At 35.0% G+C, this 16,473-nt stretch overlaps 1 protein-coding gene across 1 annotated transcript in view; it reads left to right on the top strand.

Moving 5' to 3' along the window:
• Dcc (DCC netrin 1 receptor) overlaps positions 1 to 16,473 on the top strand; it is a 658,913-nt gene that overhangs the window by 375,849 nt on the left and 266,591 nt on the right. The window contains exons 10-12 of the mRNA XM_042055177.1: positions 8,824 to 8,972; positions 10,544 to 10,682; positions 15,062 to 15,111. Coding sequence (XP_041911111.1) covers positions 8,824 to 8,972; positions 10,544 to 10,682; positions 15,062 to 15,111 — 338 coding nt within the window. The remainder of the gene's footprint in view (positions 1 to 8,823; positions 8,973 to 10,543; positions 10,683 to 15,061; positions 15,112 to 16,473) is intronic.

Genomic DNA, 16,473 nt, shown 5'->3' with positions numbered 1-16,473 from the left:
GCCTGAAACAGAGAAACAATAAATTGCTTCCCCAAAGAGATTGTATCTTTCAAGGTAGGATCTTTTTGCTGTCATGTAGAAAAATCTGCTCTCTTAGCTGTCTGAAAAAGATTGTTGTTTCCTTCTCTTCTAACAAATGGTAATGGGGTTCTTTTATAAGAGAAATCTATACATGTCCTTTATAGCTCTATTAAACCTACAAATATCAGGTATCGATTCCTCCCACTGCCCACAGTACAAGCCAACTTCGAAAAAGGCAGCAGGGACTTAGCTACATTATCGCCATGGGAAACACTCTGGGTTGGGCATGAGCTGAAGACACCTGCTTTCTCTGGTACTTATCTATTAATAGAGAGCAGAGATTTTGTGTGCAGAAAGATGAACCTGAAGGATATGTAAGTCTCAAATCAGTGTGAAGCAAGCAGAAGCCAGGAAATAGGCTTCCTGAAAATTCTACCTGTGGTGTGTCTATAGGAATGGAACAATAACTTGGCCTCTGCCTATTATAGAAATAAAACAGTGAAAGAAATTCTATGTGGGTGTATACAAGAAGGTGGCAAGTCTCAATTTTTATTTGTAGACAAACTTCTGCTCTTTTACAAGGGTGTGTCTTTGCCAGGTGAGATTTATAAACAGAGTTCTGATAAAGATTTCTTCAATGTCCTGGTAGACATTTCTTAAGTACAGAACTGATTTCCCTTTATATATGACATTTATTCAAATTCGTCGTACAGTCCTGGAACTAGGAAGAAGAGTATATTTTTCCCTAATTGTCTAGGAAGGTAACAGAAATTTGGAAATGAACAAAGAACTCTGTTTCTGGTAGCAGTGACATTATCTACTAGCTGCTTAGATGTTTTTTTTCTATGTAACAGCTTTTATATGATTATTTGCATTTAAATATTTATATTCAACCCTGATAAAAGTCATGTTCATAGTATAAGTATATGTGTGCCTTGGCTCCATGATACACTGTTATTAAATAGCAAAAAGGATTTCACTTTAGGATTCAGGTGTTTGGCTCCTGACACTTTGGCTCTTTGGCAGTTAACCAAGTGTCAGTGTTCACTCTGCATGATTTCTATTTGAAATGACTCAAGTTCTTCAGTTTTTCAGAAAATTATTTTGAAAATACATTTTTGTGAAGTTTTTTTCATATTTGATTTTTTTTTTTTTTTTTTTTAGCGGTTAGGCCCAAGGGTAGGTTTGACCTCATAACCCTCCTGCCTCAGCATTCCAAGTGCTATAATATTTGATTCAAACTGAATTGTAGACAATTGTTTTGAAAAAAAAAGTTGCTGGACTTTGAGTGTCATGAGTGATAGATACCTCATTATTTTTCTAAAATTGGTGGAACAAAATTTTAGTTGTTTATGGCATGCAACCAAACAAAGAGGCAATTTAATGGCAGTCTCATACATTATGGAAAAGTATCTTGTGGGGCTGGAGAGGTGGCTCAATGGTTAGGAGCACTGGCTGCTCTTTCAGAGGTCCTAAGTTCAATTCCCAGCAACCACATGGTGGCTCACAACCATCTGTATTGAGATCTGGCGTCCTCTACTGGCATGCAGGCATACATGGAGGCAGAATGTTGTATACATAATTAAATAAATAAAACCTTTTAAAAAAAAGTATCTTGTGGCCTCACCGTGTGATGAGCCTCTGTTATCATTTAGTTCCCATTTTAATTGCTCATTTTATTTGAAATTGTCATCATATGAAGTCTTTGTCTGAGGCTGTGCCAGCTGTCCCCCTTACCAGCTTGTTCTAGAAAGGTCACTGCCATACATTACCCATCAAATCTTTTCATATTAATATTTCCTGATTCATCAAATTCTTCTGTCTTCCTTAAGCACTGTATTTTTCCACCAAAGAAAATTTTAAATGTTTAACCATTTTCAGCAATAGGTTTTGGCAAAGAGTCTACTTTCTCATCTCTGACAACTTCACATTAATTGCTTGCCTGAATTCTAGAACTGCTATATGCTTAACCATCCTTCCTCATATCTATGATAAGGGCTTCTTTTAAATCTCTTAAGTATTTTGTGCCTGTTTACCGTGTTTTGATATCTTTCTTGAAAATACCATAAAATATTCTTCAGAAAGCACAGAAAATCAAAACATGAAGTACACTTAAACTTCAAAGTCAGCTGGCCTTTATAGCTAAATAAATAGACCATCTTATCTGGGGTGACACATTAAGGTCAGCATCATCAAGTTTGTATAACCTCAAGAAGCCACTGACATATAAATGTCACATGAGACTTGTTAAAACAAACAATTTATGTGAAACTTAGTTTAAGTTCTCAATTTTTATTGTTGGGGCTTCATTTTTCTACATCACAAAAACAATTAACTTCTCTATACTCAGTGTAAATGAGTTGCAATCTCGGAGACTGGAGAGGTGCCTCAGTGGTTAAGAGCACTGGCTGCTCTTTCAGAGTACTTGGGTTCCATTCCTTTTATTCACCAGGTGGCGTAAATCTTCTCTCACTCCAGTATCAGGGAATCCAATACCCTCTTCTAATTTCACTGGGCACTGGGTATGCCCATGGTGTACACACATGTACACAAAATATTCATATCAAAAAATAACTAAAGACAATTGTTAAGTAAAAAAATCATGTTTGAGAACTCCAACACAGACTTAAGAATCTCCACTACACTTTTCATTTCTTGGCATTGTTCTAAAAATTGAAATTCAATACAATTCATATGCTTCTTGAGGTTATGTTAGCAGTTTGTGGTCTTAGTGAAAACATTCAAGGATCTTCCAAGCAGTATCTTATCCTGAGATCACTCCTTTTAATCAATATAATTATTAGACTACTTCAACTTTCCTGTAACTCATTAGGGTTGTTTATATTCAACTATATGTAACAGATAACCACATATACTTGCATATCCTCAAGTAATACATAAGTTATGGTAGACATGTCACAGATTATGTTTATTTTATACAGCTGTATCTGTATATTGTTTATGAATACTTGCATACACAATGACACTGTTGAGTGCATCCCATATTAACAGAAAGGTGCCTATTGAAACTAGAAACAAAACGAAGGGATAATAATTGTCTATCTCAAGCAAAACCTTTAACACTCCTGTGGTATCTTTCTAAAAATCTATCCAACATTTTTTTTGCTTCCTCCATGCCAAATTACCATCAAATCACCTAATTGTGTATAGTTTCGTCAAGATTCATTATAGTGATAATTACATCGCCAGTAGGCTTTTTGATGTTGCTTTACTCATACAGAATAGAAACAGATTTCATATAAATATCACTGGAGCTGTTAACTACAGGATTAAAGAACCAAAAGGCAATCAGAGTATGTACTTTATTATCAATAACGGTGAGTAGCTTTAGAAATGACTTGCATGTAAAACATTCTTTCAGGAAGCCATTGGAGTACAAATTTCTCCTTACAGGGCAGGAGCTTTGTCGGCAAAATCCATTCAGATCACTGCAGATGACTGCATACATTCCTGTTATCATCTTTAAAGCTCAGCCCAGATCACATGTGAATTATTAAGCAGATAAAGAGAATCATCTTCAAATTTTTGTCCCCACTTGAGGGTATATGACTTATAGGTCATTACTTGAATGACAACACATATAATGCCTTTTTATTTTTTTTCAAAATCAAGCTTTTCTTTTGTCCTTTAAAAGTAATAGCGGTTAAGTTGACAATTTAGGAACATTAGAGCTCATTGTACTTTTCAGTCATTTTAAAGAAAAATCTCTAAATATTCAGATGCTCAACTGCATATTCACTGACACTAACATTTGTCTCCATTTCAGATTTCCTGCTGTGAACCATCAGTGTAATGGCTGAAAAATATCAGCTCATTCAGCATTCTTAGTCTGTGGCATGTCTTTATCGTCCTAAAGCATTTCTTTGGAACTCTTAGATCATATTCTTGTTTGGGGTAGATTATTGAAACTTTCAAGATGCTAGAACATTCAGGCTAAAATGATGATGATGATAATGATGATAATGATGATGATGATGATAATAATAATAATAATAATAATAATAATGATAACAGCTTTGGGAATTCAGGAAAGCACATTGTAGCCAGAAAAGCACAGAGATACAAGGGAAAGGAAAATAAATATCTGGGAGTAACTGTCCATATGTTCTATGACTTACTTCTTGCTCAAGAACATAATACAAAACTTAAAATACTACTGGATTTAACCAGATGAACCAAAACGCTCATAACTGAAAATGTGAAAAGAATCTATTATAAAAAATCATAGCAAATTTATAAACACTAGTCTCTGATTGAAAGTTTAATGTGGGTCTGAAGTAATGGCTCAGCTGTTGAGAGCAGCCACTGCTCTTGTGGAGGACGCAGGTTCCCTACATAGCTCCTACATGGTAGCCCAGAAACTCCTGTAACTCCGCGGCTCAGGAGATCAAATGCTTTCTTCTGATGTCTAAGGGTAGCAGGCCCTCATATGTATGGTGCACCTACATACATGATAGCAAACACTCACAATAATAGTAATAATAAGTAAACGTTATAGGTGTCTCTATGGGAAGCCATCATCATTTTCACATCCTAACATAATTAGCAATCAGTAGTTCGGATTTTAAGGCACCGAATCACTGATTTTTTAGAATGTAAATCAGCCCTTGGTGTCCTAACACATTAGTTATTACCGTTGACAGAATCATGAACCCAGATGACAGAAACTATGGTCACACACCTTCAAATATAAACTTCCAGTTTTGATACACTGCATGTAGGAGCAGAGTCACTTCAAGATGCTCAACAAAGTCAGATAAGGGACAAGAGCAGCATACTCTCTGACTGTCATCCTGCCATCTATAATCACTTTTTTGTAGTTTGTTAAACCATGGCTCCATTTCTCTTTTCTTCTTTCTCTTTCCTACTTCTTTCCTCCCCCTTTCCTTTCTCCCCTCAATACTTTCCTCTGCCGCACATCCTATCCTCAAATTGATGGTATTACATGTGATTGTTTTTATTAAAGATTTGACTAATATGTCAGTTCAAGGTTAATATACAACAAGGTCTTATAAAATGCTCTGTTATCTTATAAAACACATATCCATATATAATCACAGATTTCTGTTCTCAAGGCAAGCAGTCACATCTTATAGATTTCATTTACTGCACAGTAACTATTTAACATGTCCTTAGACACAGGTGTTACAAAAAATTTCTACTGAAATGCAATATTGAAAATTTAAATTGTAGTTGGTTAGACTGACATTGATTGATGAGTTACTTGCATGGATTATTCCTCTTTCGTGAAGTCACTTCATTAGTTGAAGAAATAGGTAACTCGAATTGAGATGGAGAGAAATTAGATGCAGTTTGCCACTAAATTATTGTCCGAGGGGATCAGTAGAGGCTATTAAACACATCTTGGAAATGATGAGCAGTTAAAACCATTAAGTTTCTTGACTGACATACTAAAAATGTAATGAAATGGAAGGCTGAATCTGTTAACTGTATTGATTTCACATCTAATACTGGTTTTGGAACATCTGTGAGTATCCCTTTTAGTTTTTCTCTTCTTTGCAGCTCATACGCACATATCACACATGTTATACCACAATAATTGCATTTCAACATCTTTTCTAAATAAGCATCTTAATATAAACAAAATTCTTTATATGTATTCTCACTCATGTATATATAAATATACGTCTATACTTCACAAGAAACAATGTATTATCCACATATATAAATAGGGCTATAGTTTAAAAGGAAAATTACTATGAAATTTTTGAATCTGAATTTATAGCACTTTTATGACTAATAAGCATTTTAAAATTAACTGGATCTCAGTGTCTTGACACTAGGGAAAGTGATATTTAAAAAAAAAACATCTTAAAGGTAGTGTTTTAATCTCAATCAGAGTTTTGGAATTTTATTGAAAACTATGTTTAATTGGTTATAATCTTTGATATACAAGTATACTCAAATATATAGGGCTGTGATGTTTAAATTTTAATTAATGAGATTATCAGTTATATTCTTCCCATGTTAGAAAACCATCAATTATATTTTAAGACAAGAGACAACTTAGTATTGAGACATAACCAGAGCAAGGCAAATGCTCTCCATTGTCTATCAGCGGGCCAAGCACCGAAACAGGCGTTCTGAATGGTCTCTGGCATTTTTGGTGTTTATTATATCTTCTTGGAATGCTTCTGAAAGTCTATACCAATGTTTTTCCTGAGAAGTGTTCAATAACCATCAGCAACATAGACCAATACAACAAATGAATAAACGATTGGGGCTGGCACTATCCATGGCAACTAGGTCCAAATGAGGGTAGTAGTGACCTGATATTCCATAATCAACAGCATTTAAGATACATGACTATCAATTACAAAGCACACAGGCTCACATGCACTCGTAGATACATATTCCAACCTTATTCTCGCCAGGCTTCTAAAGGTATCAGCGATCACTTGTGTTAACTAATCACTTGTATTCTCTGATCAATAATGACTATGTGACATGATACACTTTAAACATTATTCACTAATGGTAGGATTGGTAGTTTTACCTGAGGTCTTTCCTGTGATACAACTTTCTAAACCGATTCCTGTGTAGCAAGCTTTGTGCAGAAACTGTTGACATGACCACTTCTATTATTAGAGAATCTAGAGAGTATTTTGAGAACTTTCACAGGAAACCATATGACCCCAGTAGCAGCACTTAAGATCATATAGAAGAATAGACTCATTTCATTCTCAGGGGTTCACCACACCATCTTGAACTGTATCTAACGCTATAGTATAATTTTTATGATACCTGTGTGAAATGGCTATGATTTTGGCATATCTCATCTTCTTGGTTCCCAAGCCTCAATGATTCATTTGGCTTCCTATAAACGCAATGGTTTCACTGATTGCTTTCAATGGGTGATCTATGGCTATGCACCGCCCCTCTCATTTCTCTGCCCAACCTCTGTCCTGTTCGAAAAACTTCGCAGTTTGTTTTTCCCAGTTCTCAGATGCTCTACTCTGGACAAGAGGAGTGATTCCTAACGTTTCAAGCCACGCTTACAATCCCAGGATATGTGTAGCACTGACTTTTAATACTTCGTTTTTTCTGCAGAGTTGTCACCTAACACCTAAGGGATCTGGTGAAATGCGAGTTCATTTAAAAAAAAAATCAACTGACTGAAACCTCAATGCAATTGGATTATTTCTTTCCAACCCATTTTGTGAGACAATCGAGCAGAAGCCAATCATTTGCTCTTCCGTTATTGTACACACATGGGAGTCTCCAGGGTTCCTAGATTTTATTTGTCTTGGGAGAACAAAACCCAGCTCTTAAAAATCTGTCTTAAAATCCTAAGTCCTGACTATTTCACACACATCGTAACTAAATCACTAGTTCCCGTGTTTGGCTCCCGTCTTTTCTCTTTCTCATTTGAAGAACAACATATTGTAGCTCAGAAAGGAGCACTCTTTAAATATTTCTGGTGTTTTATTATTATTCTTTAAAAGGCTGATTTATGATTAAGAGTTGGGCATCGGTGTACATGTTTTGTTATATTTCTTGATGTTTTCCCCCATGACTTTCTTAAAATGTAATTCTATTTATATTACTATAAACTGTGACACAGTTGATATCTTACGATTGACAGCAGTGTCTCTTAAATTGTGTGTACGGAGTAGAACACTGTTATAGAAAAATGTTCATTGTACTGAAATACCTCTAAAAAGACCACAATGGAAATATGTGCTGTACATGCATTTGTAAACATGCGTATAAATATTGTTAGTAAATATGTATATATGTATGTTTATAGGCAGATTTCTTTATGACTCTTCACCAAAAAAATGTAGAGGTATTGACACCCAAGCAGTAATGAAAATACTTCACATTAAAAACTTTGTTTTCAATACCACAGTTACTTATTTAAAAGAACACAGTATGATTTTAAAATGATGACCAAATCAAGAAAATTCAGGACAATGTTATGCCAGAAAAAAGAAAGCTTCAAATAAATGAACGAATGGGTTAGAAGGACAGTTGATGTAACATAAAGAAAATCTTTACAGTAACCGCTGGAAAAATTTGGACCCCAAATCAATTGAGTACAATAGTGAATCATGGATCATAAAATGTAGGAATCTACTTGCCTGCCAAAATGTTAAATGCAAAACCAGAGAGAAATATTGGCCTTTACTATGGAAAAATCTGAAAATCTCTGACTCTACAAACACAACTGAACAGAAGTGTTTTAATTAAGAAAAATGGTTGTGTGCCTTCTTTTATTAGTAAACAAATGATTTGTTTTTAATTAAGTAATAGTAATGAGAGAAAATCAGAAAGGTAATTTGAAAATGAAATAATTTACAAAAAGTTAAAAGACCTACAATCAAATACATGATAAACTGCTGACCTAAAGTCAGTGTAATGAATTGTGTATAGGTGTGTTGTTTATTTAAATAAAAATAATAAGCAAAATATTGTAATTTCCTTTTCCTTCTTTAGATACTAGCAATACACATGCAAAAGCCTACTCGTAGAATAGAAACATTCCTAGTTAAAAGTTTAGATTAAGAGTCTTACTTCTTTATGTCATCAATTATAATATAAAACGAGCAATTCAATTTATATAACCTTTCCCTTGAAACAAAATTAGTGATTACAAAAGTTTCATTACTGTATTTTCTTATTATATTTTAACATTATTACCCCATAGGACTCTGGAAACAGTGGATACTCCTTTATTTATTTTTTTAGCTACATAGAGTACATGTTTGTTTGGAGAAAGCAACATGTTTTATCTGCATTAATTTCTTTTATTTGCAGTGCAAGTTCCAGGGCCTGTAGAAAACCTGCATGCTGTATCTACCTCACCTACCTCAATTCTTATTACATGGGAACCCCCTGCCTATGCAAATGGTCCAGTCCAAGGTTATAGATTGTTCTGCACTGAGGTATCCACAGGGAAAGAACAGGTGAGTAATGAAAGGAACTTCATGCCTTACATTCCCCTGGGTGTCTCTAGGGACAAAGACACAAGGACCTTGCCATAGCCTAGTTCATTACTTAGCATGATTGTTGAATAACTGATTGGTTCCAAGGACTTTTGCTGGAAATTTTTAAACTATTTCATCTCACTGTGATTTTGAAAGAGGTAAAAGGCAATAGGGTGGAGTTGATAATGAAAGTGCTAGTTTGGACTTTGACTGTAGTAGCTTGGTCCAGGATGGGTTGCCATATCCTGGGCCCAGAGATATTCCTTTACATTACTCAATTTAAGAATGATTTGCTTTGTGCTTAGTGGCCTAGTCCAAGCTGTTCTTTACACTCTTAGATGGTTTAGACTATTCTGTCTTCTCTTCACCTCCATGCTGTGACCAACTGTTTTCTGAACTTAGTCTTAGAAGCTTACTCTCCCCAACCTTGATTGATTCTTATATTTAAAATAATGGTTTTAATAGAAATCTAAAATGAGAGGAATGAGTTTTTCAAGTAGAGTACCAGTAAATTAGTATGTGGATGAACAAATAAAACGTAAAACATTTTATGATGTATGTGTATAACCATATGCACAACTATTAAGATTCCTCCAAATTATCACCTATGTGTGGAAAAGATATAAATACATATACAGAGAAAAGTTAAGAATGAAAGAAAGTAGGTTATTGTTTATAGAGGTTATTAAGTATAGAATGGTTTTCATGATTCCATGTAAAATGTCTGATAAGGACATTCCATTGGAAACAAATTTGCCAGAGATTTAATTAGAAATATTCAGGTCTACTTCTTAGCTATATTTTAGGACAGTATTGGCTGGCTGAACTGTTCTTATGTAATCAGTAATTCTGCTTTATTTCCTTGGCTGTTCCCATGTCACTCTTAGCTCTGACTTTTAAACTGTGTCCCCATTCAATTTTATACAAGCCTCTCTGCAGCTTGTTTTAAAATATTCAAGAGGCCTATTGCCCAATGTTGATAGTGGTAGTCTGGGAGTCATCATGTAAAACTAAACAACAGCTCCTTTGGTGAGCGCTGGCTCTGATTTCTGTAATGACCTTAACCTTCCATAGCTCCCCACTGCAGATGCGAAGTAGGAAGGGTACAATCTCCACCACAGGACTGGGGGACACAAAACCTGTGCCACAGTATCAGAGAGTTTGGTATCTGTAGGTATATCTCTTCAGGCAAATGACAATCTGTGATTTCTTGGTGAGTTATTTAGTTTGAGGCACAGGAATGAATCTGTGTCCTTTCAATTGGAGTGGAATAACCCCTACTATTCAGTGTTCTGGGCGGTGTTAAACAGATCGACACTTAATGACTATAAAAATCACATGGTGATGTTTTAATACGTAGTCTTCACAGTAGTTCAGACTTTAGTAGGGGAGTGTGTGACACAAGGATGGTTTTACAGCAATTCATTAAAGGGATAGAGTTGCTTCTATGAGCAAGCGTCTAGCATCCAAGTCACTGATTGCACAGAATGGCTGCCATTTCTGCTTTAATGTGCTGCCTTAATAACTATTCCGGTATTTTATGTCTCCAGAATATAGAGGTTGATGGGCTATCTTATAAACTGGAAGGCCTGAAAAAATTCACGGAATATACTCTCCGGTTCTTAGCTTATAACCGTTATGGGCCAGGAGTATCTACCGACGATTTAACCGTAGTTACACTTTCAGATGGTAAGTGATAAACAGAAACATCTTACTCACATATCTGTTATGAAATGAAAAGAAAGTTGATGAAGTTATTGATTTTGTTGTGTAGTTTTTTTCCAATATCCTTTGCAATGTTTTATCCTAAGTAAGAAATGTAGGCAACTTATTTGTGGTACTGCAGTCAAATTTAAATTTGCAATTTCATCATATACAGTGGATCAGGATGAATTAGTAGATAATTCCCAAACTGTGGTTACTGTGTAAGAGCTCAAATTGTTCTTGTGATTGTATTTTTTCTTTTCTATATATGGTTCAACTCAAATGCATTTCTTCTATGACTGAACTGATATAGAAGGTATGTAGCTTTCCTTTATCATTTTAAATGGTACAAATGATTAAAAGTATAAATTATGAAATATAGCAATCAACTGGAAAGTATATCAAAGGATTTTACTAAATAAACATGCACTTAAAATATTAAGCAAACATGAATGTGCACACCTTTATTTTTATCTTGCCTAACAAAAGGAAGCCTAGGCATATTTTTCAAATGAAATAAAAGGGAGGAAGAAATCTTAATGATGATAATGGGTTTAGCAATATAGTGCCGGAGGAAACCAGAGACCAAAGAAATAGATGATAACAAAAGTCTGGGAAATTAAATAAATGTTACAGGCTCGTGTATGGATAGTAATAGGACTATGGAGATTCAGGCAGGAGTGGAATTGCAGAGATGGCTCTCATGAATACTAAAGCATATCAAGAGCCAGCTTTAGTCAGCCTGGATTTCCTGCTAGTATGTTCGTTCTATAAATTATTGATATTTTGATTGAAAACGCCTTCAATTTTTGATTCTTGATCTAACATCCTTTAATCTGGGAAAGTGTCAGGGTAGATTCTCCACAGAATATTAACAGCATGAAAAAAGACATGGATGTTTTTAAGGATAATGGAAAGAGTGATGCTCATTTGCAGTTTCCCTCAAAAGGGTATTCTACTCTTAGGCCACTTCAGTATTAATTTTAATGCAATTCTTCTGCCCAAGCGTCTGATTCTGTTATTCAAGAGAGAACAGAATATGCACTGGCTGAATAAATTACTTCATAGCTTATAATTATAAAAAGAAAAGAAAAACAAATGAAAATGAATATTTTACATAATTTATGTAGATTCCATTCACACTCTGAACTGTAACAGTGTGGCCTTACTCTCCACTTTGATTTTAAATGTCATAAGTGAGAAAGATAGACTGTTCCTCATTAGTTCCCGAATTATCTCCTGGAAATGCTGCGGTGTCTAGGAAAATGTCTGTCACTTAAAAATGAGCCCCAGAATCATAGACCCGAGTAAATATCATTGTTGGAAGAACACTAAATATTCTTTATCAGATGCACTTGATAAGAAAAATGAGGGACTCTGAGACTCCTGTGTAACCACCCTGACTTCATCTATAACCACATTGATAATCAACTCCTGTCCTCTAATTTGTACTAAAATATGTGCTCTTGGCCTCTACCCTGACATTGCCCAGAACTTAGGAGGTGGAGATTTGAGGATAGCAAGTTTTGGGTCATCTTAGAAACACAGGGAGAAACTTAAATTACCAAAAATCCAACCACCTAACCAACATACAACCAACCAACTAACAACAACAACAACAACAACAACAAATGACAGCAGAGTCAAGCAGTGTGGTATAGCAAGCTGAATAGTGGGATTTAGTATGAAACATTTCTTAATTGGTGATAAATGTCTCAAAGTGGTATGTTTTCAACAGGGATGCATTCAATTGGGATTTACTTAAATCAATGAATATAGAAACATATCTCAGGGATAAATTCAAATGCTCAGTTATGGAGGCTCTTTAAGAAGTATAGGGATTTAATCTACACTCATCTTAATGTGTATAGAGCTGTAGGCTGTACCATAATAAGAGGAATATTTAGCCGGGCGGTGGTGGCGCACGCCTTTAATCCCAGCACTTGGGAGGCAGAGACAGGCAGATCTCTCTGAGTTCGAGGCCAGCCTGGTCTACAAGAGCTAGTTCCAGGACAGGCTCTAGAAACTACAGGGAAACCCTGTCTCGAAAAAACCAAAAAAGAGGAATATTTGACAATCTCTGATACGTTTAATAATGTGTGGTATCTTAATACTTGGAAAATAAACATATCCTTAACCCTCTATGAAACTATGACAGATCAAGAAGAGCATAGGAGTAAGTATTTAGTTGACTTCTGCTCAGAATCTATTCTTTATATTGTTAAAATACTAAAAAAGAATTCTCCACTTGCCTGCAGCAAAGAGCCAGTACGCTGTCAATGGAAAGTAATAGAGTTTTCTATTGTAGAAAAATTAACAAAATAAGTCAACACAATCAAGGCAAAAACTTTGAGAGTTTAGTTATATCAGTTTTCAACATTAAGTAAAAATAATTTTGATGTCTCTAAAATTGTGATAGTTATACCTGTTGAACTCCTCAGTCTGTTCTGGCATACTAGAAATTGGAAATTAGATACTATTAAAAGATTAAAAGCTTTAAGCAGCATTTGAAGATATCACGTCTCTCACAGACAAGATCCTGACCAAATAAAAAAATCTAACACACTCTGTCCTTCTTCCAAAATCCCATCATTGGCAGTTGCTATAGATTCAAACCATAACTGAGATAATTTCCAAAGTCTGTTTTTAAAATAAAAAATATTTCTGAGGTTTTTAAAATGATATGAGGTGGAGCAATGTTATTCTTTAATTTTCATCAAGGATAAAAGTTAAAAATGCAACTGGTACCATAAATATGTTAGTTACATTCTGAAAATTTAAGTACAACTAAATTAATATATAAAAATTTCAACCAGTACTTCAATTTAAACACTGGAAATGAAAATTTTGTATCTAAAATTCTGATTTTAAAATAGTTATTATTATACCTTTGTAACATTTCTATAAAATAATGTACTATCTCAACTTCTGATTCCTGGATATGCACATTAACCTAACTTTACCCTCTGTATTGATGATCTAACATTAACATTTGGAAAACATTTGGCCATGTGAAAATTTCATATTTTGCTTAGTGAAAGCTGTAGTATTAACTAAAACATATTAACTAAGCTTAGTGACTTAATTTGTAAACACATGCCTCTTGCTTTGTATCACAGAATACATTGGCTACAATGTTTATCAAGCACTGCAAAATTCAAATCAAAGCAAAACAAATTATTGCAATTTCCGTCATGCTAATAAAGATCCAGGTACCAATCCTTAAGTAGGTCTTTATTTCTCATCTAGTCATTGATTCAACCCATATTAATTGGGTTGTCAGTTGAAGAAGACAGAAATTAGTCAGAGAGACAGCATGCCCTCCCTGGTGAGGAAGAATTTTAAGACAAAATTCAGAGTCAGCTGCTGGTCCTATGTTACAAACTACAAATAACATTCAGTTTCCATGAAAAGAAGAGGAAGCAGGGCCAAAGAATGGTCCAGAGATGAGAAAAGACACATTAGTCCATTCCTATCTCACAAGTGAAAATGAGGATGTATCATTTAATAAAGGAATGATGCTAAGAAGTTATTGAATACCATTTCTGAACCTGTGGGGGGAGGGCAGGAGCTTTATTTATTTGCAGTTCTACCCTGACAGCAAGGCAATTTCTGGACATATAACAGCTATGCACTCAATGGTTGTCTTCAAATTGCTCACATTGCAGGAGACTTACATAGAGTAAATCTTCATGACAGCTATCAAAAGGGAGCTGAATATACTCCTTTTAACATGATGATTTAAGAAATTTTAAATAGAGTTGGAAATATAATAAAATAACTAGAAAATGTCCAATGAGAAATTAACTGATCTTTTGTTAATAGAATCTATGGGCCAAATACTATTGGAGAACCTGCTTGCTTCTATGTTATACAACTTTAATTATAAATAGCTTAAAACATGAAAAGTCACTTCTTTCGTTCACTCTCTAGGAGACCATAATGACTGCATTATAGGGATTAAGCCACCTAGGTGTCTATTACAATGATATATTCCACCATAAAATCATGTGGATCCTGAAAAGCACAGTATGATAATCCTTAAAGACCACTCTGGAAAATCACTGCTGTGCCTCCCGAGGTTCCGCCAGGGAGGTTATCACAGAGCTGTAATTGGATGTCAGTGTTTGCTACTGCAGCTGTTGCTCCACAGAGGGAGCTAAGGGACCCACCCCACGAGACACAAATAAACAAATGTTTATTTCTCCTCTTTCTAGGAAAATTGAGAAGGGCCACCTGATGGCATTATCTTACGGAGTTCTCATTATAAAATTTGAAAGATACACTTTCTCTTTTCTTCAGCTGGCTAAATTTTTTTTCAAGACTTTGGCAGTAACCTTCATACCTTGTTTGATTCCTTTCAGTGCCCGGCGCTCCACCACAGAACATCTCCCTGGAAGTGGTTAATTCAAGGGTGAGTCAGCCAAAGTCTATTTCTTTATTGCCTATTATGCACATATTCTGCTCATCACACTGCCAAGTAGGATGTTGGCCGGTATAAAGGAATGCAATGGAACAGCTAGTGAGTGGTATTTGGTTATACAAGCTCTTTAACTAGACTAAGATACACCGAATTAAGAACTAGGTATTTTTTGTATAAGCACTTTTGATTTAGTAGGTATTAGAGTACTTAAGGCTCTTCTAACAAGAAGTAATCTTGTTACTATATCTTGTTACTATATCAAGACTATATCTCTTATCTATATTTACTACTACAGAAATAAATCTATTACTTGACCATACTATTTTAATTCAGATAAAATTAAAATAACATTTAGTTCAGTAATCTTTATTAAATTTAATTTTAACTGAAAATTCATACAGTATATTCTGATCACTGTTTCCGCTCCCACCATTCCCTCCCATATACTTCCCACCTCACCTCACCTACCGTTCTACTCTGTGCTTTCTCTTTTCTTTCTTTAGAAAATAAAGAGGCAGATAAAACAAGCAGACAGACAAATTAGAATTAAATAAATAAACAAAACATTGAAAAACTACAAAATGAATGCAGAGAGAAACATATACACACTAAAATAGAATTGAAACAAGAAAAATTTGGGGACCATAATATACAAACAAAAGAACAACGAAAGGTGCCCAACAAAACAGTATGTGACAAAGAAAATCTGCAGAAACCCAATTGGGCTCGTTTTCTTCAATCATGAACTTCTGGGCGTGAGCTTCACCCACAAGTGTGATTTATGTATCCAATGAGATTCCTGTGGAGAAAACTAATATTTTTTTTGTAAATAGCTGTTAATTGGAGATAGCTTCATATTTGGGACTGAAGTTGATGTTTACTTTCCAGTCTCAGAGTTGAGACCCATCCTGCTTTGGATGTGTGCAGGCTCTGGGCATGGTGCCACAGTCTTTGTGAGTTAATTTGTTTGTCAGTACTGTTGTGTCTGGAATACACTGTCTCCTTGGTATTTGTCTATCCCTTCTGGATCTTATACTCTTTTTTTCATTGATGTTTATTGAACTCTACATCTTTTTCTTTTCCCTTCCCTTCCTCTCCTCCCACACTCAACCCTCTCCCAAGGTCCCCATGCTCCCAATTTCTTCAGGAGATCTTGTCTTTTTCTACTATCCATGTAGATTAGATGGATCTTACACTCTTTATATCTCTGCTTCTGAATATCTCCTTTAGCCCTTTGTGGAAGGCTTTGATGAAGAAATCCCATTTAGGATTGTGTGTTCCAAGCTCTCTCAGTTTCTATACATTGTCCAATTCTAAGTATTTATACTAGTTCTTATTTCCTGCAGGAGAATG

Source organism: Arvicola amphibius, chromosome 5 (assembly GCF_903992535.2).
Source record: "Arvicola amphibius chromosome 5, mArvAmp1.2, whole genome shotgun sequence".
Lineage (NCBI taxonomy): Eukaryota > Metazoa > Chordata > Mammalia > Rodentia > Cricetidae > Arvicola > Arvicola amphibius.
Note: the sequence above shows the minus strand (reverse complement) of the source record. Positions and strands in the feature narration are given on the sequence as shown.